The sequence below is a fragment of the Lygodium microphyllum genome, chromosome 29, assembly GCF_053477565.2.
Source record: "Lygodium microphyllum isolate KBCC chromosome 29, Lygodium_microphyllum_v1.1.10, whole genome shotgun sequence".
Classification (NCBI taxonomy): Eukaryota; Viridiplantae; Streptophyta; class Polypodiopsida; order Schizaeales; family Lygodiaceae; genus Lygodium; species Lygodium microphyllum.
The window spans coordinates 107814797-107842520 of NC_141163.1; the positions used below are offsets into that span (position 1 = coordinate 107814797).

Below are 27724 nucleotides of genomic sequence, written 5' to 3' on the forward strand. Positions count from 1 at the left end.
GTCGACTCTGCTATTGTTTATTGAAAATGTCACCGGCTGATTAATCATTGGCGGTGATGAATCGTTAATTTAAAAAACGGGCTGACTTATCTCTTTCATTTTGCCTCTGTTGTTATCAACTCGCTTGCACTTCTCATCACTTTGAAGTTAGCAAAGGCTGATCAATGATTCCCAGCACAACCTGTGTCATCCAAGCTCCAACTAGGTGCACGTCTAGATATCATTTTGTACCTACTCAATTTAGTTCAACATAGCATAAATGTTAGCTTCACTGGGACTTTTGAAATCTCCCAGACATTTTGTATGCAACATTCTGGTCTCATAGGCCAACTTGGCCTGTTGTAGACGTTACTAATAACTTTCTCTCTCTATAATTCCCGCGTGCATGTGTAGTGAACACTTTTTGCTGCAGCCTATCTCAAGTTTCAAAATTCTCTCTCTCTCTCTCTCTCTCTCTCTCTCTCTCTCTCTCTCTCTCAATCGTCCTATCATCTCATGGCATTGACATCCCAAGCATGGGGTAACCACTCTCGTTGAGGTGGTCATCATGGCAAAAGTAGGAAATCCAATACAATCTTGGTTGGATGAGGTGTATGTTGAACATCTGAAAGCGGTGGAGGATCTCCTGCATGGACGTGCAAATTGTGCGTGTATTTTTGCATAAGTGGGACAAGCAAAGTTCGAGCTAACTTCTTGCGCATTAAGGGTATGAAGTGCAATATTGTCGCACAAGTGGGACAAGCAAAGTTCAAGCTCACTTCTTGTGCATTGAAGGGTATGAAGTGCAATATTGCCCTAGTGTGATTCCCAAGAAGAGAAGAGAGCTCACAGAGAAGGATACAGAGCTATGGACCTTGTCTTCAACGAGAAGAGTACTAGTCCGCTAGCTATGACCCTGCTACATTTGCAACGACATCGACCTTTCAGGTTATCTTGTGCACCATCTAGTACTGATGCTAGTCTCACATCATCTATTCAAGATGCATTTGGAATACAAGTATCTGTTGGGTAAGCATCGATTGATCCTCCTAGGTGATAACGCTCTCTTGAGGCTGTTTGGGATCCACACAAAAAAGAAGAAGTTGATGTTGCCGTTGCGTGGTTCTTCTTTCATGATCACATTGCATTCAATGTTGCGAGGTAAGAATATTTTACAGCAATGTGCAAAAAGATTAGGGAGTATGGGCCAACTTACACTCCTTCATTAGAGACCTTGTGCACCACATTGTTTTAAAGGGAAAGACACGTGCTGGAGCAAGAACCTAAGAAAACTAGGTGTTCATGGCAAAAGAATGGTGTAGCACTCATTACAAAAAAAACTGCTGTCGAGTGGGCAGATGTAGTGGAGTTTATCGGCAAAGATCTTGTTGTGGGGTTTGTTGTTGATGGTGAGCTCGCAAATAGGGCAAGAAGTGTTATTTTGCAGAATGGCTATCCACATATTACTGTCTCTTATTGCATGGCTCACTGTTTAAACAACTTGCTAAAAGACATTGAAAGGTTGCCATGGATACGTTTCATTGACAATGCAAATTTGATTGTGTCATTTGTACTGAATCATCAGTTCTTGCGCCACGAGTTCAACAAGAAGTCCAACAAGATGCTGCTGAAACATTCTAAAACTCAGTTTGTATTCAATTTCCTTATGTTGGGTCAATTGAGCACATGCAATGGTGCTCTAAGAAAGCTCTTTATTAGTGATGAGTTTACTTCTTCACCATTGGATATCACTGTTGCATGGATAGAATGTAAAGAATTGGCAGAGAATCTTTTGTTCTGGGAGGATGTGAAGCACATTGATTCTATGGTACAGCCAATAATGCATTTGTTGAGGCTTGTGGACGGTATGTGGCCATGCATTGGCAAGGTCTATGAGGCCATGGACAGATGATAGAGAGATTAAAGGATTTAAAGCTCGATGCATTCGAGTATGAGTTCATCCATGATTTGTTCATGAGCCGATGAAATTCCTACTATTCTCCCTTGTATGCAATAGTGTTTGTGTTGGATCCAGATTTTCAGGGTGGCAATCAAATGAAGGATAAAAAAGTGCAAGCTGGTTGGAGGACTATCCTAGAGAGAATGGTGTTTGATGTTGATACGAGGAGAAAAATTAGAAATCAGTTTGCACAGTATAGAGAGCAAGAGGGCACTTTTGGTTGTCCAAATGCACTCGTGGACCATCTTAAGATTGGGACAGCATTATGGTGTTGATGGGCTTGAGCTGTAGGACTTGGTGAAACCAGCCTTCCTCCTCAGATAGGGTGGTAAATAACCTAATTAAGCACTATTTACAGCAATTAACAAATTCACAAAACAACACTATTATATAATCTTGGACAATGGACACCCTATTGGCCCAAAAATTGGTGCCCCTTTCGGTATTTATTTAACTTAATTGAAGAAGTTGATGTACAATGGGATTCTTCCAATTACTTCCGGTACTCCAACTCCCCTTGCTGTCCAAAATGACCAGCAAGTCTTCAATTTGATTTGCCCTTTGATTCAAGTAGTCAATGGGCTTTCACTTGCTTTGATGAGATGGAAAATGCCCCAAATTCATTGATTTGCTAGTCCCTCCACCTAAACTTGACTGAAAACAACTTCAGCCCTATTGAATCCAAGTCTTGGCGCTTCCAATTTTAATACGCTTCTCGAGGCTGTTGCTAAATCCTAATTTTTGCTGAAGATTAGGGTTTACAACAAAGAAACTTGAAATTTGTTAGTCTTTTTGTGATCTCAATGTTGTGATCTTCGGAGCAAGGCTATAGAAAGGTTCGGAGATGAGAGTGAATGCTGAGGAGAGAGAAAATTCAGACTTTCTTTACGAAGAACTGAAGAAAATCTATCATTTATTGTTGCCTTGTCTCAACAGCTTGTAGATGCAAAGAACTGAAGAAAATCAGTCATTTACTGTTGCTGCCCTGTCTCAACAGTTTGTGGATGTTGTCATCTGTTATGGATTGGTCTTCTCCTACCCGTGGTTGCCTCAGAAGTTCCTCTAATGGCTGCAAATCAGACCGACAGCATCTCCCCCCCTCTCTTGTAGGCTAAATACACTAAAATGCCTCTCTCCAGCCTCTAAAGATGTTCTTCAATCTTACATGGGCATGTTTGACAAGTGGCAGCCTTCCCAAATGGTTTTTCTAGCATTATCTATCATTACATATTAATTTTCAGTCTTTAAATACTGAAAATTAATATAATAATTATTTCGATGGTGTGAAAAATAATTTGTCTGGCCAATAATTAAATTGGCTAGGCAACTTTCATTTTCGAGTTCTTTGTGCCATCTTTGACCATTGGATTGGCGTTAGGTACCATTAAACACCACTTCTCTAATATCACCAATTGACACTTATAGATAGCTAAATGAATGACCTAGGCAAACAATGGGCACGAGATACCACCAAGTACCTATGCGGCACAACTTATAGCAGATTTTGCCTTTGACACCTCGTGATTTCCTCAGGTCCTGGGCTCATAAATTTATTTTAACCCTAGTTACACTTCACATGTGCAACATTTACTTAACCATGTGATTAAAAATTAATCCACATGTTAAGTGAGGTTTCAAAAATACATGTCCTCATGGCACTTGGCCATTCATGTACTTAGTCAAGCAATAAGTTCATCTAGTGTAGAACAACTGTGGAGCTCCTATGGCCATATTGAAAAAAGGAGCTGAATTTTTATCATCTTTCTCTCTCATTTCTTCCAAAGCAAGCAGCCTTTCATCATCCTTTTGCTTATTTAGCATTTCCAAGGTCACTTCTATCTTTTCAAATCCTCTTTATTTCAACTTGCTTATGAGATGCACATTGGTGTGTATAAAGGCAAGCTTCTTTGTATTCTTTGGCTTAAGCTTGTTCCTTTTCTTCATACGTATGAGAGAAAAAGTAATCCCATTTCTCTCACATGGTGAAGCTGTAACCAGTCTATGACTCACATAAAGCGGTAGTTCCTTCAATTAACACCTGGTCTTTTCTCTCTCTCTCTCTCTCTCTCACATACACACACACACACAAACAGAGACCTCACTCCCTTGCTCAACACCAGATTGGCCCCGAAGACCGGCGCCCCTCTTGGTATTTCTTTATCAATTAAAAGATGGAAAGTTACAAGAATGAAATGTTCCAAAATACATAACCTGTGAACAGTTGGTTTTCATCTTTTCTAAGTAAATCCCAGCTACATAAGAACAATACAGTATGACCAAAACAATATTCCTTTTAGGAAAGCATTTTCTGTGACCATAACTCAATAATTCATGTGCAGAATTGCAGTCTGCAGAACTCTATATTTACTGTTCTTACTGTCTAGCATATCCAGAATAACATCCCTTTTAGGAAAGCATTTTTTGTGACCATAACTCAATGATTCATGTGCAGAATTGCAGTCTATAGAACTTTGTATTTACTGTTCTTACTGTCCAGCATATCCATTCTGCAGTATTTACTCTTCTTATTGTCCAGCATATCCAGAACAACATCCCTTATACCTTGGCATCATTCCAACAGTAAAACAATCACACAAGCAACACTAAATCAGAGGTGAAAAACCCTATTCCTGTGTGGCATGGTCATGACTTTCTTTAATTCCTGCATTCGAGAAGCCGATAGCTGCTCTTGAACCTAGACAGTGAGGCTTTTGCCTCAACATAAGTGCAAAGAAAACATAGAACTATACCTTTGATGGAATCAGCCCATCATGCAAAGCATTTCCTCAGAGAGAGAGTTGAGCAGAGGGAGTAAGCTCTACCTCGGTATATGAGTCAGAGACGACGAAGTACTCTCCATAGCTAATGAACTTGCAGCAATCTGTCCTCAGCTCCTCCAAACCTTACTTTCAGATCTGCTCCTTATGCTTATTACTTTTTTTTAAAATGCTCTCTCTCTCTCTCACACACACTCTCTCTCTCTTTTGGGAATTTGTGCCACATGGCATATATGTAACAATTTTCCCGTTTAAAACTTTCGGTCTAAAATTCTCCATGTTCGGTGCAAAATTTGACCTCGGCACAGACCAGAGAATTAATCCTCCTGCAAAAACGAAGAGAATGTTCGCGCAAAAACGAAGAGAATGATGCGAACAGATGCTAGGGTCCAAAAATAGTAATTCCCTAAATTTTAGGGATGGTGACCCCTACCCCTATATTCCTCAAGTTTTTCTAAGAAACTTTTATCATTGCAACCACGTCAAAAAGTGTAATGTGGCTCAGTTACAGTGACTTTTATTCTGTGAGCATTCTCACATGTGAATCTTCTATCTTGGCCAGGCTCCTTGTCCTGTACCATCTCTAGTAGCTAAGCACATAGTCCCAAACCATTGGCATTCTATTCTTCAATGCCCATTCAATATGGAACCAATCTTAAGGCTCAGACAAACCATTAGTCCAATTTGTCCCATTGGCTGCCTCTTTTGGCCATGCAAAGATCCCGGCTTAATCCAAGAGAACTCTAGGGATAAAAAGCAACAACAACTAAAGAAAATAAAAATAAAATATTTATATAAGTAAATAAGGAAAGCAACTGCAGAAGGATCACCACATGGTGACATACCCCCTCTTGAAAGAAGCAAGCGATCTCGATTGCATGCCACACATGCTAATGAATAACATAGGACGATAATAAGATTCTCCATGTTATTAGTGCCATCTCATGTATCACTTGCTAACAAATGACACAGGACGATGGTAGAAGTTTCCCCACTACCATTTGTATCATTGCAAGTTCAAGTCTCATATATGATTACTAGTAGCCTTTCTAATATACATGTTTCCGGATGCAACACAGGGCGATAGCACGTATCCCTAAACTATTAGTGTCACAACATGTATAATCATTCAACTGAAGTGTAACAAATACGATCAAAGCACTGAGATTTCATTCAATGATACACATGTTAATGCTAAGTGTAAACCATACATTGTGCATTATTCAATGAGATACAGTATTCAATTGTACAATAGAGAATGTACATTGCTTCAAGAAGCATTCTAAGTCACTGTAGATTCTAGTAAGAAAGCTTCTCGATAAAGTTGCAATAACTGAGGTGAATCTGCCAATTCAACCTCTTCCATCCATTTGGCATCCATTGGTGAATAGTTCTTGAACTTCACCAAAAATCTTCTTATAACTCTACCTTTCACTTTCCTATCCTTATGTGCCAGGATCTGCTCAGAAACTAGAATCTTATCTAATTCCTCTACTTCAGGCTGTTCCTCTTGAACCATATCGTCTAGCACTTCACCAATAAAAGGCCTCAATAGGCTCACATGGAATGCATTATGAATTTTCCAATTCTCTGGCAATTTCAGCCTATATGCCATGTCATTGATCTTCTCTGAGATCTAAAAAGGGCTATAGTAATGCATACTCAGCTTTGGAAACAAACATTCCTTGCCCTTTTGTTTTCTGAAACGTGCCTTTTCAAAATGCAATAAGACCCAATCATCCTTTTTGAACAAGAGTTACCGACAATGACTATTAGTAGCTCTTTTCTGTTTATCTTGTGTCTTTTCTAAGGCATACTTGACCTTTTTATATGCTTCTCCCAATCTTTTACATAACGATCTGCTTCAAAAATGTTATCTTTTGTCTTCAAAATGGGAGGCAGTTTCTTTCCACCTTCCACAATCTCAAAAGGTGCTTTGCCAGTAGATGAGTGCATTGTATTATTGTATGCATACTCAACCAATGGCAAGTAGTGTTCCCAAGAAGTTAGGAGGAGATAGCAAAACGTTTGTATTGCCGGAACCTGGAAGAATCCAAATTAGGGGATTCAACTGTTTCATTCTTATGATCTGAAACATAACACTTCAGTAGATCTAAAACGGTTGAATTCGCTTCTTCAAACTATCCATCAGTTTGTGGATGGAAAGAAGATGAAAATTTCAGCGTAGTGTCCGTGTTTTCAAACAATGCTTTCCAAAACAAGCTAGTCATTCTTGGGTCTCTATCACTCACAATTGACTGTGGCATTCAATGGTATTTGAAAATATTATGCATAAATATCATTACCATGTGTTCTGACTTAACCTTTTTTCTTACAGGAATGAGATGTGTCTATTTGTTGAATCTACAAATGATAGTCCAGATTCCATCATTCCCTGAAGAAGTTATTGGAAGATAAAAAATGAAATCCATGGCAATACTTTCCCATAGCCTTTTTGGAATAGGCAGTGATTGCGATAACCCTGGTTCCTTTTGTCTATCAAATTTGACCTTTTGGTATACAAGGCAAGATCTGACATATGCATCAACATTAGATCTCAAGGCTGGCCAATAGAAGAAAGTCTCTACCGCTTTGACTGTAGCATCAATACCATGATGTCCTGCATACGGTGGAGCATGACTTTCTAATAAAACTTTTGACCTTAGCTGTTTTGTAACGCATAGTCTTCCATGCATCATGATAAAGCCTTCTTTGAACACATAATGATCATGATATTAGCCATTGATCAATTGTTCATAGATTTCAGAGAAATCTTTGTTATCAACATACTGCTCTTTCATATCATCCAATTCATGGTGATAAGAAATTGAAACAGTTGACACCTGTGGTTTGCGAGATAAAGCATCTACAACTACATTCTTCTTGCCTTCCACATGCACTATTTGAAAATGAAACATAGATAGGAAATTTGCCCAACCCATGTGTTTCTCTGACAATTTAGCCTGCGTGAGAAAGTATCTAAGTGTTTGATGATCCGTTTGCACTACAAAATCAGCACCAAGCAAATAGTGCTTCCAACTAGAAAGTGCATGGATCACAACAATAACTCTTTCTCATAAATTTGGTAAGTCCTTTCAACGACAGAGAGTACTCTACTCTCGTATGCCACAACTCAGCCATTCTGCATTAATACAGTACCAATGCTATTTCCACATGCATCACGCTGCACTATGAATGGCTTAGACAAATGTAGCAAAATAAGTACTGGATATGTAGTCATTTTCCCTTCAAACATCGAAATACTGATTTCTCTTTGTCAGTCCATTGCCACTTGACATTCTTCTTTTCAAGCGCATGTAAAGGAGAAGCAATCTTTGCAAAGTGTCTCACAAGTCTTCTGTAGTAAGAGCATAGGCCGAGGAAATTGCAGACATCATGAACGGTTTTCAAGTCTAGCTAAGAGACAATTGCCTCTATCTTTGTAGGATCCATCTTCACACCATCTTTAGAAACTATGGTCCCAAGGAAGTAAATCTCTTCCAAAAAGAATTCACTCTTCTTGCCATTAATGAACAATCTATTATGCTTAAGCTCATTAAAGGCTGTAACTAAGTGTTTTCTATGCTCATCTTCATTCTTTGAAAAGATAATCATATCATCAAAGAATGTGCCAACGAAACTTCGATAAGGGCGGAAAATTCTATCCATCATTCTATTAAACGTAGCAGGAGAATTGGTCAATCCAAACGGCATGACTAAAAATTCATAGAGGCCAAATGTTGTTCTAAAAGCAATCTTATGGATATCCTTTGGCCTGATTTTGATCTGATGGTATCCACTTTTCAAATCTATCCTGCTAAACATTCTTGCTCCCTATATTCGATCAAGAATGTCATCTATCCTGGGAATCGGAAACCTATTCTTGCTCGTGTTCTTGTTTAAGGCTTTGTAGTCAATACACATTCGCCAAGAGCCGTCCTTTTTCTGAACTAGCAACACAGGTGAACAAAACAGAGAACTACTGGGTTGAATTAGTCCCTTCTCTAAAAGCTCATTAACCAGTGTTATAATCTCTTTCTACTGCGTTGCACTGACCCTATATGGTGGCCTATTGGGTGGACTAGTCCCTGGAATAAGATCTATGGTATGATCTTGTCACAACTCTATAGAAACAGAATTTGTATCCTTTTTCATTAATTTGTCTATATAATGATTTATTAAATTTATTTCCTTTGCACTAATTAGATATAAAGAAAAGTGCATTGGAGCTGGCCACTGATAAGTGGTCACAGGTTATGGTGGACCCACACGGTGGGTTAGAGAAAAGATAGTTTACACTTCCACCTATATGGCCGATTGGGCGCCTGTGACCAGAATTCACGCATATCAGGGTTAGACTCGCACACAGAAAAGATTGATGCCTTGAAGTGTGGGCTAGATCCACCAGAACAGAGAGTTACAATCAACAAGATGGCATGATCATGAAATGCTTGTATAATGTGCATGTGTGGGCTGAAAGCTTGAAATGTACATTTCTTTGCATAGAAAAGTCACATGAAGATTCTAATACCGTTTTTGCGATGTACACGGAAAAAGCTTTCATATGACACCCGTATTGGGGGGGTCCCTAAATTTTAGGAGCCTCGAATTAGCCCAAAAATGCTAGTCCTAAAAAATAGGGATGTCATTCTAAAAATAGTAAGTTTTGTACTCTGACTATGCTTACTAAATTTGGTTGTTTCTATTCTTGACAGTATTCAGCCCAAAAAGGAAGGCCATAGAGAAAAGACATGTGTCAAGACACTTGTCACACAAGTTTCCAAGTGTCCCACCACTTGTCACATCTCATGACATGTGGTTGGACACTTGTCTTGTGCTACTCCACTTTCCCCTTTTGTACTAGCTCTTCCCTCTCCTATAAATAAGAGCTCGTTTTTCTTCATTCAGCATCATTTTTCTTTTCTGTAAACTCATGTACAGCACCCCCAGATACCTAGAAACTGGCCCCACCCATTCCCATCATCATTCCCCACTTCTCCATTATCAAATTCCTCCATATTCCCTCTTCTATCACTGCTGTTTTACAGGACAGTAAGCCTGTAAATTCATTACAGCACCTCCTTCTCAAGCTCTTTCTTCCATTTTAGCAACAAGAAGCAAGCCCTATCCATGTACTACTTTTCAACGATGGAGAAAGGCTGATTTTCCCTCTTTCTTCTCTCATACTGTAAAGAAATCAGTTCTTATCATTGCATAATAGATAATGCATGTGTGTTTGTACATCTTTGCATGATCTTGTAAGAGTGAGAATTACTTCTCCTGACTCTCAAGTTGATTGTAACTGAGCTCTTCCCTAAGAGACTTGGGTTGAGCAAAAATACATTCCTTCGGGGGGGGTTGTCCATCTTCAACCCTCAATCTTGTCTCCATTACTTTTACATTTTCATGGCTGTAATTTTGTGAGCAATTTTCATTTTTAGCTTTAAGTTTTCATTCTCTTTTATATTAAATCTCGAAAACAAGCGAATATCATAATTGTTAAGCATACTACGTTGTTCGGGGCGTTTACAGATCTTCAAGCCTCTTAGGGGGTAACTCTCCTGGTAACAATTCTTAGAAATAGTCATTGAATTTATGCAAGAAAGCCCTTCTACTTTCATCTAGTACAGACGCATTACTATCAACTTAATTAACTTGCTTTGCAAAAACCAAGTACGCAGAAATGTGATTTTTCATTATAGAAGTAATTGTAGAAGCAAAAACAACTGAGACAGACTCTCCTTTAAGCTTCACATCTAACACAGGAGTCTTGCCCCTATGTCCAAGAGTAATCGTTCTGTTGTAAGAATCCAAGATAGCATACTTCCTGTGGTACCATGGAATACCCAACAGAACATCACAGCCCTCTAAAGGCATAATATAGCTATGCATACGGAGTTTGCCAAGAATGGGGGTGATAGGTTCAGTATGTTATGGCCATGCCAAATCAACCTGTCCAACTGGTCCCATTTCCTCGGGACGTATATCCACTTAGCTGCCAATTCCGGTGAGATAAAGTTTGTATGAGCTCCAGGATCAAGGAAAATAAGCACTGTGGAATCTTTGATCTTTCCCCATGCTCTGCACAATTCTGTAGCACCAACAGTTGATTGATCTTCCACCATATCATGCACTAAGCCAATGTTGGGCTTCTTTTTATTTGGCGCATCTTTATCCTCCGCATCTTTAGAAGATTGTTGTGGGCACTTAGAAGCAATATGGCCTTTTTGTTCACATACAAAGCATTTTCCAACCATAATTAAAGCCTTTCTTTCTTCAAATGATTTGCCAAAAAGTGGCCTATTCTGTCCTTTGCCCTGTTTAAAAGAAGTCTGAGGTTGCTGCTGAAATCTTTTCTTCCAAAAAGACTTCTTTGTAAAGCTGGTCTTTTTTGGAAATTGCTTCTTCTTCTTGCCAGGATCTTGCTTAAACTGAGAATCCTTCTTTTCAGTGCCTTTAAAGCTGTCAGCTTTTCCTTTCAACAATGCATTTGCCACGCCAGCATTTTCAATTAACTGTACCATATTTGTAACCCTAGTCTTGGTACAATAATCCCTGATGGCTTCGGGCAAACCGCAACAGTACTTTTCAATTTGTTCTGATAGGGGCACTGTCCTATAAGAACCCATGGGTAAAAGTGCTTCCCAAAATTTCTTATTATTCTCTAAATCCGCACAATTTGCCGCGTCCAATTTATGCCATGTAGTCATGACATCTACTTCAAGTGTGTTAGTTAATCATGAAACTACAAATAACTGTTTGAAACGGACCTCAAGTGGCAGGTGCATATCCTTGCATCAGCAATATGTTCCACCACTGCAAAGCATTACCTTTCAAAAAGTTGCAGCTTTCCACACCTTAGAAGTCTTACTAAAATTCCCTCTAGTGTAAGTTGCATCAAATTATTGTATAAATGTCAAAGCTTTCAGCTTAACTTGCATACCACTGAAGGTTTCAAACTTTAATGCCTAACCATCCTCTTTATAGTCTTTAGGCTTTGCACTTTTTGGTGTCAAGTTGTCATGGACAGGTGGCCGTAAAAAGGGAAGTCCCTTAGGCACATTATCAACATTCATTTCACCTGTCTTAGTTGCCATATACCCACTAGGCTGAAAAAAACCAATTGCTACATTTTTGTACTCTAGGCATCAAATAAGGACTCTGCAAAGTCTGATAACTGGGCATAAAGTGGGTTCACTACCTCAATAGGCATCATTCCTAGTGGCCCTTTTGGGCAAGTATCCCTGATAACCAGTGGGTAATCTAGCCATTGCTTGAAAAACTGACCCACTACCAAAGTAACTAGGATAAGTAGCAAACTGAGGAGGAATAGTCTACTATGCCACTTATGCATAACTACCTTGATCATTCACTCCGTGATCTTGTGCTTGTGCTTCTTCTTGCACTGGACCCATCTCCATGTTTGGTGTATTTTCCACATATTCACGCACATTAGAGATTTGCCTTTTTTAGCACTCCATGGTATGATGTGATGACTCAGCCTGAGAATCCTCATTATGTGACTTCAATTTTTTGCATCCGAGGATTCTTTACATGCTGTTGGAAAGAGCCAACCATATTGAAGAGTTGTGCCATAAACAAGTCCTCCTGTTCTTGCTCCTCATCCTATGGTTCAATGTCGGTTCTAGAAGGTGCTTATACCTATGCACCAATACTCTCTCTTCGGTGTCTACAAGCAGAAGAACTCTCTTCTTCATGGGGGAGTTTTCATTTGCCTTTGTCCATGTTTGCCATCTCGCTAGTCCTGTAATCTCTGTAAAACTTGTGTATATGGCCTTTTTACCCAAAACTGTCCGAGCTTAAATTCTTATAGAAAAGAATTCAAATCCCAAGGATGGAACCATGTAATCGGTGTCTAACTCACATAAAGCGGTAGTTCCTTCAATTAACACCTGGTCTTTTCACACACACACACACAAAGAGAGACCTCACTCCCTCGCTCAACACCAGATTGGCCTCGAAGACTGGCGCCCCTCTCGGTATTTCTTTATCAATTAAAAGATGGAAAGTTACAAAAATGAAATGTTCCAAAATATATAACTTATGAACATTTGGTTTTCATCTTTTCTGAGTAAAGCCCAGCTGCATAAGGACAATATAGCATGACCAGAACAACATCCCTTTTAGAAAAGCAATTTTTGTGACCATAACTCAATAATTCATGTGCAGAATTACAGTCTGCAGAACTTTGTATTTACTGTTCTTACTGTCTAGCATATCCAAAACAACATCCCTTTTAGGAAAGCATTTTCTGTGACCATAACTCAATGATTCAATTTTGCACATCCCTTTTAGGAAAGCATTTTGTATGACCATAACTCAATGATTCATGTCAGAATTACAGTCTGCAAAACTTTGTATTTACTGTTTTTACTGTCCAGCATATCCAGAACAACATTCCTTTTAGGAAAGCATTTTTTGTGACCATAACTCAATGATTCATGTGCAGAATTGCAGTCTGCAGAACTCTGTATTTATTTTTTCTATTGTCCAGCATATCCATTTTGCAATATTTACTCTTCTTATTGTCCAGCATATCCAGAACAACATCCCTTATACCTTGGCATCATTCGAGCAGTAAAACAGTCCCACAAACAACACTAAATCAGAGGTGAAAAACCCTGTTTCTGTGTGGTATGGTCATCACTTTCTTTAATTCCTGCATTCAAGAAGCCAACAGCTGCTCTTGAACCTGGACAGTGAGGCTCTTGCCTCAGCAGAAGTGCAAAGAAAACACAGAACTATACCTTCGATGGAATCAGCCCATCATGCAAAGCGTTTCCTCTGAGAATAGAGAGAGAATTGAGCAGAGGGAGTAAGCTCTACCTCGATATATGAGTCAGAGACGAAGAAGTACTCTCCATAGCTAATGAACTTGCAGCAATCTGCCCTCAGCTCCTCCAAACCTTATTCTCAGATTTTTCGCTTATGCCTATTACGTTTTTTTTAATTCTCTCTCTCTCTCTCTCTCTCTCTCTCTCTCTCTCTCTCTCTTTTGGGAATTTGTGCCACATGGCATACATGTAACAATTTTCCCGTTTAAACCTTCCGGTCTACAATTCTCCATGTTCGGTGCAAAATTTGACCTCTACACATACTGGAGAATTAATCCTCCTGCAAAAACGAAGATAATGATGCGAACAGATTCTGGGGTCAAAAAATAGTAACTCCCTAAATTTTAGGGATGGTAACCCTTGCATTCCTCAAGTTGTTCTGAGCAACTTTTATCATTGCAACCACATCAAAAAGTGTAATGTGGCTCAGTTACAGTGACTTTTATTTCATGAGCATTCTCACATGTGAATCTTCTATCTTGGCTAGGCTCCTTGTCGTGTACCATCTCCAGTAGCTAAGCACACAGTCCCAAACCATTGGCATTCTATTCTTCAGTTCCCATCCAATATGGAACCAATCCTAAGGCTTAGACAAACCATTAGTCCAATTTGTCCCGATGGCTGCCTTTTCTGGCCATGCAAAGATCCCGGCTTAATCCGAGAGAACTCCGGGGATAAAAAGCAACAACAACTAAAGAAAAGAAAAATAAAATATTCATACAAGTAAATAAGGAAAGCAATTGCAAAAAGTATCACCACGTGGTGACAGAAGCACAAGTGCTTTGAGACAATATCTAAGTGCCAAGCACTACAAATTTGGTCTCTGCCCCAAAAGTTTTCCACCATTTTACGCCCTAATGCATTCTCTTCTCATCCTTTGCAATAGGACATGCAAATGCACCTAACTTAGACTTATACTTATCTAGTTTATCATATAAATCCCAACGCCCATTGAGCACTTGCATCACAGTTTGAAACACGTTCAACCATATCCAACCCTTACTCACCTCCTTGTCAAGATTCTTTGCTCTCCAAATAGGACGGAGCACAAAAGTAGCAGCATGCAATGGAGAGTGCATCATGTTCCATTGGTCTACACAAAGTGCCTTGCCTTGCGGTAGCTTGGAAGCATCAAAACCTCAAGACTCTCAATCTTTTCTATCATGCAATTAGTAAGCCCATACACCAATGCCATGGTGGCACTCTCTCTATGAGTAAGATGCAAAATCTTTAAAATTGGAGCACATAGCTTCACAATCATCTTGGCATTAGTCCAAAATGAAGAATCCAAGACAATCAGATGAAACCTACAAAGCCTTAGTACTTCTACTCACTTTCTTTCTGCAATACTCATCACTAACAACCATGTGGCACAATCCATTGAGGACTCTCTCATCCAACATGTTTGCCAAAATGATAAATATATATGCAAACTGTGTTTGTAATGGTCAAAGCAATTCTTTTGAATTGAACTTTCTATACAAAACAAGAACTATATTTTTCCATGTAACAAATGTCACCTTTTTCATAGCTTCTTTCAAAATAGACTCCACCCAACAGAGTTATCCAATATCCTCAAACAACAAATCCAGGCAATGGCATATGCAACAGGTGTAAAAAATGGTTGGCCACTCTTGGTCAACCAAACAACCAACCCAAACACAATTGGTTGTATTGTCCATGCACACTTGGACTACATTTTAAGGCCCCACTTCAAGAATGGAACTCTTAAGAATTTTAAAGATATACTCTCCTCACTTATACTCACCACTTGTATCAACTGATCGCAAGAATGTGAAACTAAACATGCATGAAACCATTACATTGATAATGGGTTGATGATGTGCATCAAACCATCCATCACAAACAATGCTATAGCCTTGTCTTTTCCATCTCTCTCTAAGATCAAGCAAATCTCTTTGCACACGGTTGACCTCATCATCCAATTCTTTAGTACACAAGTGATCGTATGAAGAGGCCTTAAAACTTGGGCCAACATTTCCAATTTCCTTCACCGTGTCAAGAAAGTAAAGACTCCTCACTTTCCAATGAGGAATGTCCTCTGCATAAAAGAACCGATGAAGGGCAATTAATGCTTCTTTCCTTGCTTGTATATCCAACTCTAAAACAAGGAGCGTGTATTAGCATTAGCTTTGTGCTTTTTAGGCATCATTCCATGAGCATCATTGGCTTGAGAGGAACAAGCAACCATGTTGGTACTAGCACTTCTTGATACATCTCCCAAATCAGAAACGTTTGCATCCAATGCATCTTGTGAACTCATGGGAGCACTTACATGCAATCTACGAATTGCATCATTTACATCTTGGGGTGCACTAGAGCATTTATCAACCCCAAATCCCTTCAGCCCCAAGATGTGGGCACAAATACGAGCGGGGCCACCATTCCATGTGTGAGAACAATATTTGCACTACATAGTACACTGTCCATTCTTCAATTTCTGCAATTCAGTGACAAATTGGCACTCTTTTCTTTGCTTTTAAACCATGGTGAGTTGTGACCCTAAATAACTAAGACCAGAGAGAGAGAGAGAGAGAGAGAGAGAGGATGGGGCTGAGTACTCAGCAGTGAGCACACTGCAGTCTGCACACGTTGCCTATTTTCACACAAGCTGAGCACATTGTCTTGAAGCTAAATTTCTGCACACACAGATGACTGAAGTCTGAAAATTGCTGATTGCACACATGCAAGCTGAGGATTGATACGCAGGCTGTAAAAGCAGGAAATTTGCAGAAAATAGAGTTGAAAATTGCCGCAAATAGGTCACTAGGCCAAAAACATCAAACTAGGACAGTTGTGGCCTTTTTAATTTATGGCCTAAAAAATGCGAAGTATGAAATTTCATTTCATACTGTGACATTAATGTGACATTAAATCAAGGGAAACATGCACGAGGATGACCGTCCGGGGTCTTGGGCGCCCGAACGGGGTTTAGGGGAGCCTAGAACCAAAGAGAGTCCAAGAATAGTAGGACTCACCAAGGTTTGACGGCTGGCAATCGAATCACGATGAGTCTGGCCAGCAATGAACTAGGCAAGGCTGGGAGGTGAAACAATCGCTCGTGCTGATTAGAATCGAATGACTTTTTCTCTGTTCTAGATTGTCTTCTCGAGAGCCTCCTATCAAGGTCGAGGCCTGCGTGGTCTTACATTGGTATCAGAGCCATTCGTGAAGTTCCTTTCAAGCGAGGCCAGGTGGATCGACGGATACGTCTGAGGCTAGGCGAAATGACGGATACATCACGCGTCATATATTAGTACTGGCCGAAAAGGGAGACGCCATGAAAGCGTGACAGGCCGTGAGGGAAACTAAAAGGCGTGAGACATGCCACGTCACGTAAGTGTGACACGTTGCGGGCAGAGGAAAGGCGTAAGGCGGAGCATCAGACGGTGGTCAACTGAGACGAAACGTGAAAAGGCGCCAGACATGTGAGGCGACTGCTGTGCGCCAGAAATGTGAGACGATTTCTGTGCGTAAGGGACGGACGAAAAAACGTCATGGGACGGATGGAAAAACGTCAGATGATACACGATTGAAGTCAGGAAACTTCATTTCCAGCATGACTGCTTCACTGCTTTAGTCCGGGAAGGCAAAATTTGTTTCTTACTCTTCGGGTTTATTTACAAAACCAGCAACAGTAGCCTGCCATTAAAACCAGGGAAGTACATTACTTTGTATGCAAATTTCTTATCTTTGCCTTCCAATTCCACTGTATTAATGGTAGAAAAAGGGAAAGAGGGAGTAATGGAAGGTTCTAGTTCCGGGGACCACCTTATGGTAGATTCCCATGAATCAGAGATGCAAGAAGAACAATGGGAAGAATTCTTTGCTACACGAGAACAATTTGATGATCTTATTGCTCATGTGCAGGCTCAGGGGGTTCAAATGAAATTTTTAACTCAAACACTCACTGAAATAAAATCTCAATTAACTTTATTGTTAGAAAAAGATAAAAATAAGATAGAAACCTCGGATGTACCATCTTCATCGAAAGATTTAGATGTGACTATGCGAGATCCTAAGGAACCCCACCACAAGTTGAGGGATAATCCAGTTCTAAAAGATATGAAACCCCCTCAGTTTCACGGGGAGGAAAAAGATAGAAATAAAGATACAATCTTTAATTTTCTCCAAAAATGGGAAGATTTACATAAACTTAAAAATACTCCACCACATCTCCAAGCACTGGAGGCTAGTTTAACTTTGGGGCCCAAAGCATATAAGTGGTGGCGAACTTTAAAGGAGGCAAATAAAATACCTGAAACTTGGGCTCAATTTGAATCCGTCTTTTTAAAAAAATTCCTTCCTAAAAATGAAATGGAAAAATTTTGGGAAGACTGGGATTATGTCAGACAAAAGGGAAGACCCCTGCTGACATATTTGGAGAAATATCGTGAGATAATCCTCAAATTGGAAGGAATAGATGAATTTCAAAAAACAAGAGAATTCATTAGGGGACTAGATAAAGCTTGTAAAAAGGAAGTAAAAAGGAGTTCACCTAAGACGCTGGAAGAGGCAATTAAATTTGCATTAATCAATGAAGATAGTATACGTCCAGGTACACTCACTAGTCCCACTGATACGGAGCCCAAGTCTAAGGAATTGGAAACCTCAAAATTTGTGGGCAAATTTAAAAGGAAAATGTCATTTTTTAAGGGTAAAAACCAACCTTTTGAAAAGAAACAATATGTGAGGCCAAAGTTAAGTCCTGATGACTTTGATAAGGCCAAAAAAGAACATTTGTGTTTTAATTGCCTATCCCCTAACCATGCTGCTTGGAATTGCCCTCAAAAGAAAAAGGGGAAAGACAAAGGAAAAGATAAGGACAAGGGCAAGGGAAAAGAAAAACAAATCCATGTAGTGCAGACCTTAGAATTAAAGGGACATGAAAGGTACAAATCTTTAGAGGTCTTGCACATGGATGTACAACTTAAGTGTTGTATGTCAACTTCTATGTGGCAGCCTACTTTTGGGCCACATGATTTAGTTAGAGTACATGGATTGATAGCTGGAAAGAGGGTTAGAGTCATGATTGATGACTCTGCTATACATAATTTTATAAATTATGCACTTGTCAAAAAATTGAAACTTCCTTAACAAAAGAGTGGGCATCAATATGTTGTTCGTATGATGCAAGGCCAAGACAATAAAATATGGGATACAATGGTATCCAATTTGGAAATTGAGATTCAAGGATATAAAGATAAACTTGATTTCCAAATTATGAACATGGAAAGAGCTGATATTGCTCTAGGGAGGGAGTGGCTATGGGGATTGGAACCATCCTTAAAACGTAGTTACCATCATAATACACTGGAATTTGAAAGGGATGGTAAGACTTTTGTCATTCAAGGTGAACATGAAGTATCTGATAATCCTTTGTTGTGTTCCACTGAGGTTTAGAAGCTGCTAAAGAAGGAAGTTTGTGAGGTATATATGTTATGGTCTCTTCTTATACAAAACACTTTTACTTTGTGTAATATAAAGCAACAATTTTCTTATGTTTGTGAGTTGAATATAAATAATGAATTAAGTAGTTTGTTAGATGATTTTAAAGATGTGTTTCCTTCTGATTTACCAAGTGGCCTTCCACCAGATAGAGGTGATATAAATCACCCAATTGACACAAATAAGGATACACACCCTATTTCTAAACCACCGTATAGGTTAAGTGAAACACAGCACCAAGAAGTTGAAAGACAAATTAAGGATTACCTTGATAAAGGGTTTATACAACCCAGTAATTTACCTTGGGCTTCACCAATTTTATTAGTAAAGAAAAAAGATGGTTCTATGCGACTTTGTGTTGACTATAGAGCACTTAATAAAATAACGGTGAAGAATAAATTTCCTATGCCCAGAATGGAAGATCTTTTTGATCAATTACAAGGAGCAAAATTCTTCACAAAGATAGATTTAAGATCAGGTTATCACCAAGTAAGAATTAAGATACAAGATGTTCCCAAGACAGCATTTCGTATTAGATACGGGCATTATGATTTTTTGGTGATGCCTTTTGCTTACTAATACACCAGCAACCTTTATGAAGCAGATGAATAGTATTTTACGGCCCTATCTAGGACATTTTGTAGTAGTCTTCTTGGATGATATCTTAATCTTTAGTAAATCAAGAGAAGAACATTTGGAACACTTACGATTAGTATTCCAACTGTTAAGAACACATTTCCTTTATGCAAAGAAAACTAAATGTGAATTCTTTGCACAAGAGGTCAAATATTTGGGGCATATTATCTCGAAAGAGGGAATCAACATGGATCCAGAAAAAGTAAGGGCAATTATTGAATGGCCATCTCCAAGGAACCTGGAAGAGCTGCAGATCTTCCTACGTTTATCTGGATTTTATCGTAGATTCATTCGAGATTATGTCAAAATAGCTGTTCCAATGACAGACCAACTTAAAGGGAAAGGAAAGAGCTTTAATTGGGGAACAGACCAAAATGAAAGTTTTCAAAAACTTAAGGTAGCTATTGCTACAGCTTCAGTATTATTAATTGTGGATCCCAATAAACCATTTGTGGTTGAAGCTGATGCCAGCGATAAGGTGATAGGCGCAGTCTTATTACAAGAAGGTCAACCTGTTGCTTTTAAAAGCAAGAAATTAGACCGTGCAAAACAGAATTATTATGTTTATGAGAGGGAGCTATATGTAATAGTACATGCAATGAAGAAATGGAGGCACTATCTGTACGGTGCCAAACTTTTGATTTTATCGGATCATGAAAACATTAAGTGGCTTAATGATCAACCGGATTTACACGGGCGTAAAGCCAGATGGGCCGAGCTCCTCCAAGAGTTGGACTATGAGATAAGATATAGAAAAGAAAAGTATAATATAGTAGCTGATGCACTCAGCAGAATGCCCATCATTAATGAATTGAGTTTTACTTAGTTCACTTCCAACTTGCTTGAATCTTTAAAAGGGAAATGCCACGTTGATCCGGCATATTCCAACATATGGGAAGCAATAAAAAATGGGGATCCAAATGAAAGTGCTTCTACTGAGGAAGGAATATCTGAGGATGTTCAACAAGGAAATGGAGCATCAGGGCTTGCTCAAACTGGATTCAAGGGGAAGAATTTTACCATTGATAATGGCCATTTACTCTACATGGGTAGGGTATGTGTCCCGAAAGATACAGAAATAAGGCGCCAGATACTTTTTGAGTGTCATGATACCCCTAGCGCTGGACATCAAGGAGTTAATAAGACTTATAGTCTTATTAAAAGGCAATTCTATTGGCCTGGAATAAATAAGGACGTCCTTGACTATGTGGTCAAATGTAATAAATGCCAGGTTAATAAAGCTGAAAGATTAAAAATGGGAGGACTTCTCCATCCACTAGAGATTCCTTCAGGAAAATGGGAGAGTATCTCCATGGACTTTATTGTTGCTTTACCCAGAACACAGAGGGGGCACGACTCTGTGTGGGTGATTGTGGATAGGTTAACCAAAATGGCTAGGTTCATTCCAACTTCAATTGATGTTAAAACATGAGAATTGGCTAGATTGTTTGTAGAGAACATATACCGATTGTATGGCCTTCCGGCAAATATAGTTTCTGATCGGGATAGAAAATTTAATAGTCAATTTTGGCGTGCGGTATTTAGGAAATTGGATACTAAACTTAGCATGAGTACGGCGGATCACCCGCAAACTGATGGGCAAACTGAAAGGGTTAACCAAATCCTTGAAGATATGCTTAGGGCATATGTAAGTAAAAGGCAAACTAATTGGGAAGAGTATCTACCGATAGCAGAGTTTGCATACAATAGTGCCAAGCACTCTTCCACTGGATATAGTCCATTTATGTTAATGCATGGATTTCAGCCCAGAGCTCCTTATGCAGTAGGAAAAGGTTCAGGCAGCTAAAGATTTTTTGGAGGATATGAATAGTATGTTAAAATTTGCTCAAGAAAATATTAAAAAAACTCAAAATCGAGCTAATAGAGCATATGCAGATCCTCACCAAAGGGACATCTCCTTTAAAGAAGGAGAATTGGTCTATCTTAAAGTGCCTGAACAAACTAAAACTATGAAAAAGGGACAATGTCCAAAGCTTTCACCGAGGTATTGTGGTCCTTTCATAATACTTAAAAAGATGGGAGAATTGGCTTACAAGCTCCAACTACCTGCTGGTAGTGAAATACATCCAGTTTTTCATGTAAGTAAATTAAGGAAGAAGCTGGGTAATTTGGATAATCTAATCTTAAATGATGACATTGAGAAGCTATTAAATGACCAATCTAATCCACATGAACCAGAAAAAATATTAAATGTTCGTAATAGACGAACAAGGAATACTATTTATCAAGAATGTTTGGTTAAGTGGAAAGATTGTTCAGAAGAAAGCTCAACATGGGAACAAGTAAGTACTTTAAAGAAAAGGTTTCCCGATTTACAGTTAGACCTTCCAAGTATCGTTTTCGAGGACAAAACCGATTCTTAAGGGGAAGGAAATGTGATATTAATGTGACATTAATATGGCATTAAATCAAGGGAAACATGCACGAGGATGACCGTCCAGGGTCTTGGGCACCCGAACGGGGTTTAGGGGAGCCTAGAACCAAAGAGAGTCCAAGAATAGTAGGACTCACCAAGGTTTGACGGCTGGCAATTGGATCACAATGAGTTTGGCCAGCAATGAACTAGGCAAGGCTAGGAGGTGAAACAATCGCTCGTGCTGATTAGAATCGAATGACTTTTTCTCTGTTCTAGATTGTCTTCTCGAGAGCCTCTTGTCAAGGTTGAGGCCTGCGTGGTCTTACACATACTTTATCATACCAGTCATTTTCAGACGTCTAGTATGATCAATCATACGCATCTGAATCCAACTATGTGAGTGTATAAATGTGTGTGGTTTGTGTGAGTGTGGACATGAAGTCCTAGTATGGAAGCAGTATGAAAGTCCTAGCATGGAAGTGGAGTGCTAGTGTGGAAGTGAGTGCTAGTGTGGAAATAGTGTGCAAGGATACAGTGTGCGACAAGAGGGGTCTCAATTGAGATCAAAAGCAATCAACCGATTCAACAATGGCAACAAGCAACAACCACCCAAACAATGAAAACAATGGCTGTGTATTTTATTCTTGCATTGTGAGTTTTGTGTTTTCTTTAGTTTTAATCACTTCCCTTCCTTTAATGTACAAACAATCGAACTATGATAAGCATAATGTATTTTCAATCCACACTAGCGTTACACAAATTATTCAACTAAGATAATTTTGGGTATTGATTTTTATGTTTTTGTGTATTGAGTTTTGCATTTTTTTTAGTTTTTCTCAACTTCTTCACTACATACATAATCAATCATCCATAACAAGCAAGATGCATCTATAATATTGACCCATATATTGTTAAAGTTAAAATTAAGATTTGAGTTTTGAGTTTTGCATTTTTTGTTTTGTGTTTTTTGTGTTGTTTTCACTTCAATGCACACACAACCAAACAACAAGACAAGTATGATGTATCTTCAATCCACAATAATGTCACAGGGTTTGTTTAAGCAAGAAGAGTTTGAGTTTTGAGTTTTATGTTTTGCATTTTATCATTTTTGTGTTGTTTCTTGAGTTTTATTGTGTTTTTGAGTTTGGAGCTTTGTGCTTTCGTCTAGTCTAACAAATCCAATCTTTCCAATCACAATCCAACAAACCAGTTCCTCCCGATTTGGCCATCCTAAACTAGCTGCATGTGTTTCAGACTATGCAAGTCGCAAGTATGGATAATTGATACCATCTCATTCACTCAAGCGAACAAGCCTCCTATTCTACCACATGATAGGAATGTAAGAACCTCGATGGTTGCACCATTTTTAGTCCCAACAAAATATTGGGCCAAATGCACAATAGTTAGAACATTAGGCGAACTTCTATTGTTTTAGAAGCTACAAATTACAACTCACTTTGACAACATTCTCTCACCTTGCCTTTCAACACTCCACTCTAATTAACCATTCATCCTCCTCTCTATCTCAAGAAAGCAAGAATACAAGACTAGCTTCAAGGTGTAGTAAACCCACCTATCTTACCTTTCTACATCATAGTCCAAAAGCTTGAAGGCTCAAAGATGAAACAATACGATCCAATGTGGTCACTCCTTTGCATCCACCACTGAGCATACCAACAAGTCAAGAATCTAATAGAGAAGAAGAAAAAAAGCAAGAAAATGATGTAGAGCATCATCTTCCCTTGGTCCATTGCTCAATGCACCTCTCACTCTCTCTCGTTCATTCACTCTCAACAATGGAAGCAGATGGTAGAGTGGAAGAAGATAACTGAAATCTTCAATAGTTGCATTAACAAAGCTTCCGTAGCATGGATGCACCAAAAGGGCAAATACAACTAAGACCTCCCACCTTTATGTAGACCAAGATTAGGGTTAACTTCTCTAGGGTTGCACCCCATTTATGTTTCAAGGTTTCCACAATTATAAATTAGGGTTTGTGCCATCTTTTGGGCATCCTACCCGCTTTGTGGAATCTAGGTTGATCAATCCTTCAAGCATGCTTATGCCTTAACCTAAATAGACCTAGCCTATGCTACTCTAGTCACAAATCCATGCTGCAGGTGTGACTAATACAACTGATGGTGAGGATACAATGTGCACGAGAGTAGTAAGCCTAGCTCTCACAAAATAATACAACCATGATAATAATGTGTCCATGAAGTGCAAAAATAATAAGTGCCCAAAAATAATCATTGAAGCACTCCAACAGTAGAAGTCCACCATAACATAAATCCGGGGCTTACACTTCAACATTCCTTAACTTTAGCCTTCACAGAATACTGGTAACAAATCTGATGATGTGTAAAAAACCACATTTGCTCGTGGAATGGTGTGATTGTTCATACCTTACAGGTACGCTTTTATCTTGTTCAGGGTGGTATGGGACATTGCTAGCAGGAGGGGCATGCACGGGGGGCACATGTTGCAGGTGGTGGGTATGACAATGTATATTTCTTGTCTAGTACTCGTGCTTGGGTTTTTAGTGTTGGGGTGATGGTGGCAAACCACCATCCATGGCTAAAACATCCACCTGTAAAGGTGTCAGAGTTTCTGTTTTGACAATTGACTTAACATTTGATGTTAACAGTATGACTCATTTTACTGTCAACTTAACATTAAATTTTACCAAGTTCTTAACATTAATGTTTATGTTAATGTTCTTGTTAATTTTCATGCTAAGATAATTTGTTGATAGTGATTTAATGTCAAAGCCAGAATAGAGGAAAGAATCTGATGTTGAGGGGAGAGAATTCGGACTCACAACCTTTTACAAAACGTAGATGACCATTACATTCTCTCTCTGCAGGTAGGCTTCTACCCGGCTGTAAAAGTGCCATCTGAAGTCTCTGCTCAGGTGCGGTGATTACTTGTCAATGCATGGTTTTGAACTTTTCCTTGCTGTGCTGGCAACATGTTGATCTTACTGTCTTGTTTGTTCAGATATTGTCTGAAGATTATATTCTTTGGAACTCCTTGGGTAGATACCCTCATGTTGCTCCACAGAAGAGTTCATAAGATGGTGAGCTATATTCCTGTTTATTTTTTAAGAAAAACAGAGAGACGTTCAGTTTTATTCCGTTCCTGATTTTCCCTAGTATATCACAGATATCTCAAGGATTGTTTAGTGGAAGGTTGTATAGTGTACAGTTGCAAAAGAGCAGCATTGCTCAGTTCCATTTTTGAGGCAGTTTCAGCAAATATCAGCATGTGATTAATTGTGTGGCTCATTACTCTGGTTCAAGTTTCGTTACTACATGGTAACAGATATCAGGCTGTATATAGAGTTCAGCAGAAGTTTAGAAGTGCAATTTTGATGTTGTACAGTTTTGGGAACAGCTTCAAACACCTGAAGGTTTACTTAAACCTTTCCAAAGAAAAGAGAATCTGAGGGACCTCATTTGTATAAAGGGTGGTGGTTAGGCAAGGTCAAACAATTCAATTTGTAGAGTGCAATAAGACATGCTCCTAACATACATTATTGGCTGTTCACCACTTGATTTTTGGGGCATGCAATGTAAGCAAAAACCAAATTATCTGAGGTGGTTGCCAATCTCTGGAGACTGGCACTCAAGCACTTCAATTGCCCATTTGACCTTCAATTCATTCATTACTTTTTACCTTTTTTGAGTATATGTAGAAAGTAGCTAACTAAGATGTGTATTAGACGTTTCTATTACCATGCTGGTACATGCTGTGTAGGGAAAGACTACAATATCAAAGAGGCCATTTGACACCTTTCTTTGAATCTATCTCCCCTTGATCAAAGTGCTATGCATGTAGCAAAAAGATTTTAGACTTTGACCATATGTACAACCAACCAACCAACCAACAGCTAGCTGACTAACTAACTATTGTACATCATCACATATACTCTTTATCCTATCTTGTAATTGATCTCTTAGAGCCGCTTGTCCAAACCTTAGAAGGTCAAGTAGTTCCGGCAGTTTCTTTGAGGTAAGGCCCATGTTGCATCACTTACACACGCACGCACGCACACACACACACACACAGATTGTTACCCTGGCAAATAGGGCCAAAGGGAGGTAGTTTCAGCCTCAAACTTGATTTGCTTACCGTTCTTCATGAAATTGGATACATGAAATGTCTGCAGTATTTTGCCTTCTGCATTCTAATTCCCATAGGTATTTTGTGTGCTACGGTTATGACTCACAAAAAAGTGGGAAGAATCCAGCACTGTCATGATTTCAAGCTCTTTTATACTGCTATTCCTGCAGGAACTCACTCTGATGTGTTACTAATTGTCTATGAAAAGTTTAAACCTGTGTTGATTAAGAGAGAGGTGTCGAGAAGTTTCCTTCTCATTGAGATTACTTGCGATGGAGAAAGTACTATGGCTGGTTGGTGTGTATGCTTCCAATAATGTCTCTAGCCATTGTGAATTATGGTGATAGTTGCAATCATGCCTTTCTCTTAGAAGGCTTGGTCCTTTCATGGGGGATTTCAGTATGTGTGTGGATCTATCTCATTCTACCTCGAGACATGGCTTGATGGATGGGGCTCAAATACTAGCATTGGAATGTTTTTGTATCAGTAGTATTGAAACAAGACCTATGGTCTTGGTTAACTCCGCTTGAATATGGTTATACCTTTCATTTAGTGCACCATTTGGAAACTTGCAGCCGTTTGGATTGCATGTATGTCATCGATGATTTCTTTCTTGCCAAAGGTTTTTGAAATTCAGGCTTTGCAAAGCTAAGTGCTTTCTAATCACTTTCCTCTGGTCTTTGAGATGCTTAAGCATCATGTTTGTTCCTTTTGATGCTGTTTGAATAAGCTGCCATTACATATTAATTCCTCTTTTCTTTGGCATGAATATTTGATGGTTATGTGAGACCGTTATTGTATCAATTCATGTTGGACCTCCCATGTAAAAGGGGTGTCTCTCTTGATCTATTGGTATCTGATGTGCAAAAGGTGGTTAGGCAATATGGAATACACTGCGCTATACTCCTTAGACAAAGACTGCAAGCTCTAGTGTAGCTCCTAACCTTGGTGCACTCTTCTGATGGATTCGCCGCAAGTTAACTCTTGCTTTTTGTGTGTGTTATCAGAGGGATTGCAAAATAATAATTGTCGGTTCCATAAACTTAATCATGGTTTCACATGCTTCCTTTGCTAGGAAAAATGTGGTTAGGTTGAGCAAGTCCATAGGTGAAATGGTTATAGATCCTCAAGCTATTGGACATGTATGGAGAGGGTACTTTGAGTTTGGTTGGGTCATAATCATCTCTTTTAGGCATAATTTTGGCAACCTATTCTTTGTTTTGTGAACTTATTGAAGATCAAGTTTCGCTAGATATAGCTAAACAATTAGATGTGGACATATCACAAGATGAGGTGATAAGAGCTTTGTTGCACTTGCCCTTAAAAAAAGAGTCATGGGTGGGATGGTCTCACTAACACTTTCTTTGAGACAAGGAATTCAATTGGCCATGCTTTTGACTACTTGATGTTACTAGATTTGGATGACAAGAAAGAAGTCGGCCTCTTGGAAGGAGGGTGTGATTAAAAACTAATACTCAAATGACAACCTAGTTTTGCTCTAAAGCATAAGAGACCAATTTTCTTAATGGGTAGTGTGTCCATGGTC

General features: G+C 39.0%; 1 protein-coding gene across 2 annotated transcripts in view; it reads left to right on the plus strand.

Annotated features, from left to right (window-relative positions):
* LOC148010997 (clathrin adaptor complexes medium subunit family protein) overlaps nucleotides 1-25732 on the plus strand; it is an 87601-nt gene extending 61869 nt beyond the window's left edge. The window contains exons 7-9 of one of the 2 annotated variants that reach the window (XR_015689550.1): nucleotides 24829-24919; nucleotides 25054-25132; nucleotides 25219-25732. Coding sequence is in view for 1 of the 2 variants with exons in the window: in XM_087671947.1 (XP_087528073.1) it covers nucleotides 24920-24967; nucleotides 25054-25128 (123 nt within the window). In the remaining variant the exon portion in view is untranslated. Of the gene's footprint in view, nucleotides 1-24828; nucleotides 24968-25053; nucleotides 25133-25218 lie in introns of both variants that reach the window. The other variant, XM_087671947.1, reaches the window with a different exon arrangement.
* Nucleotides 25733-27724: the final 1992 nt, after the last annotated feature.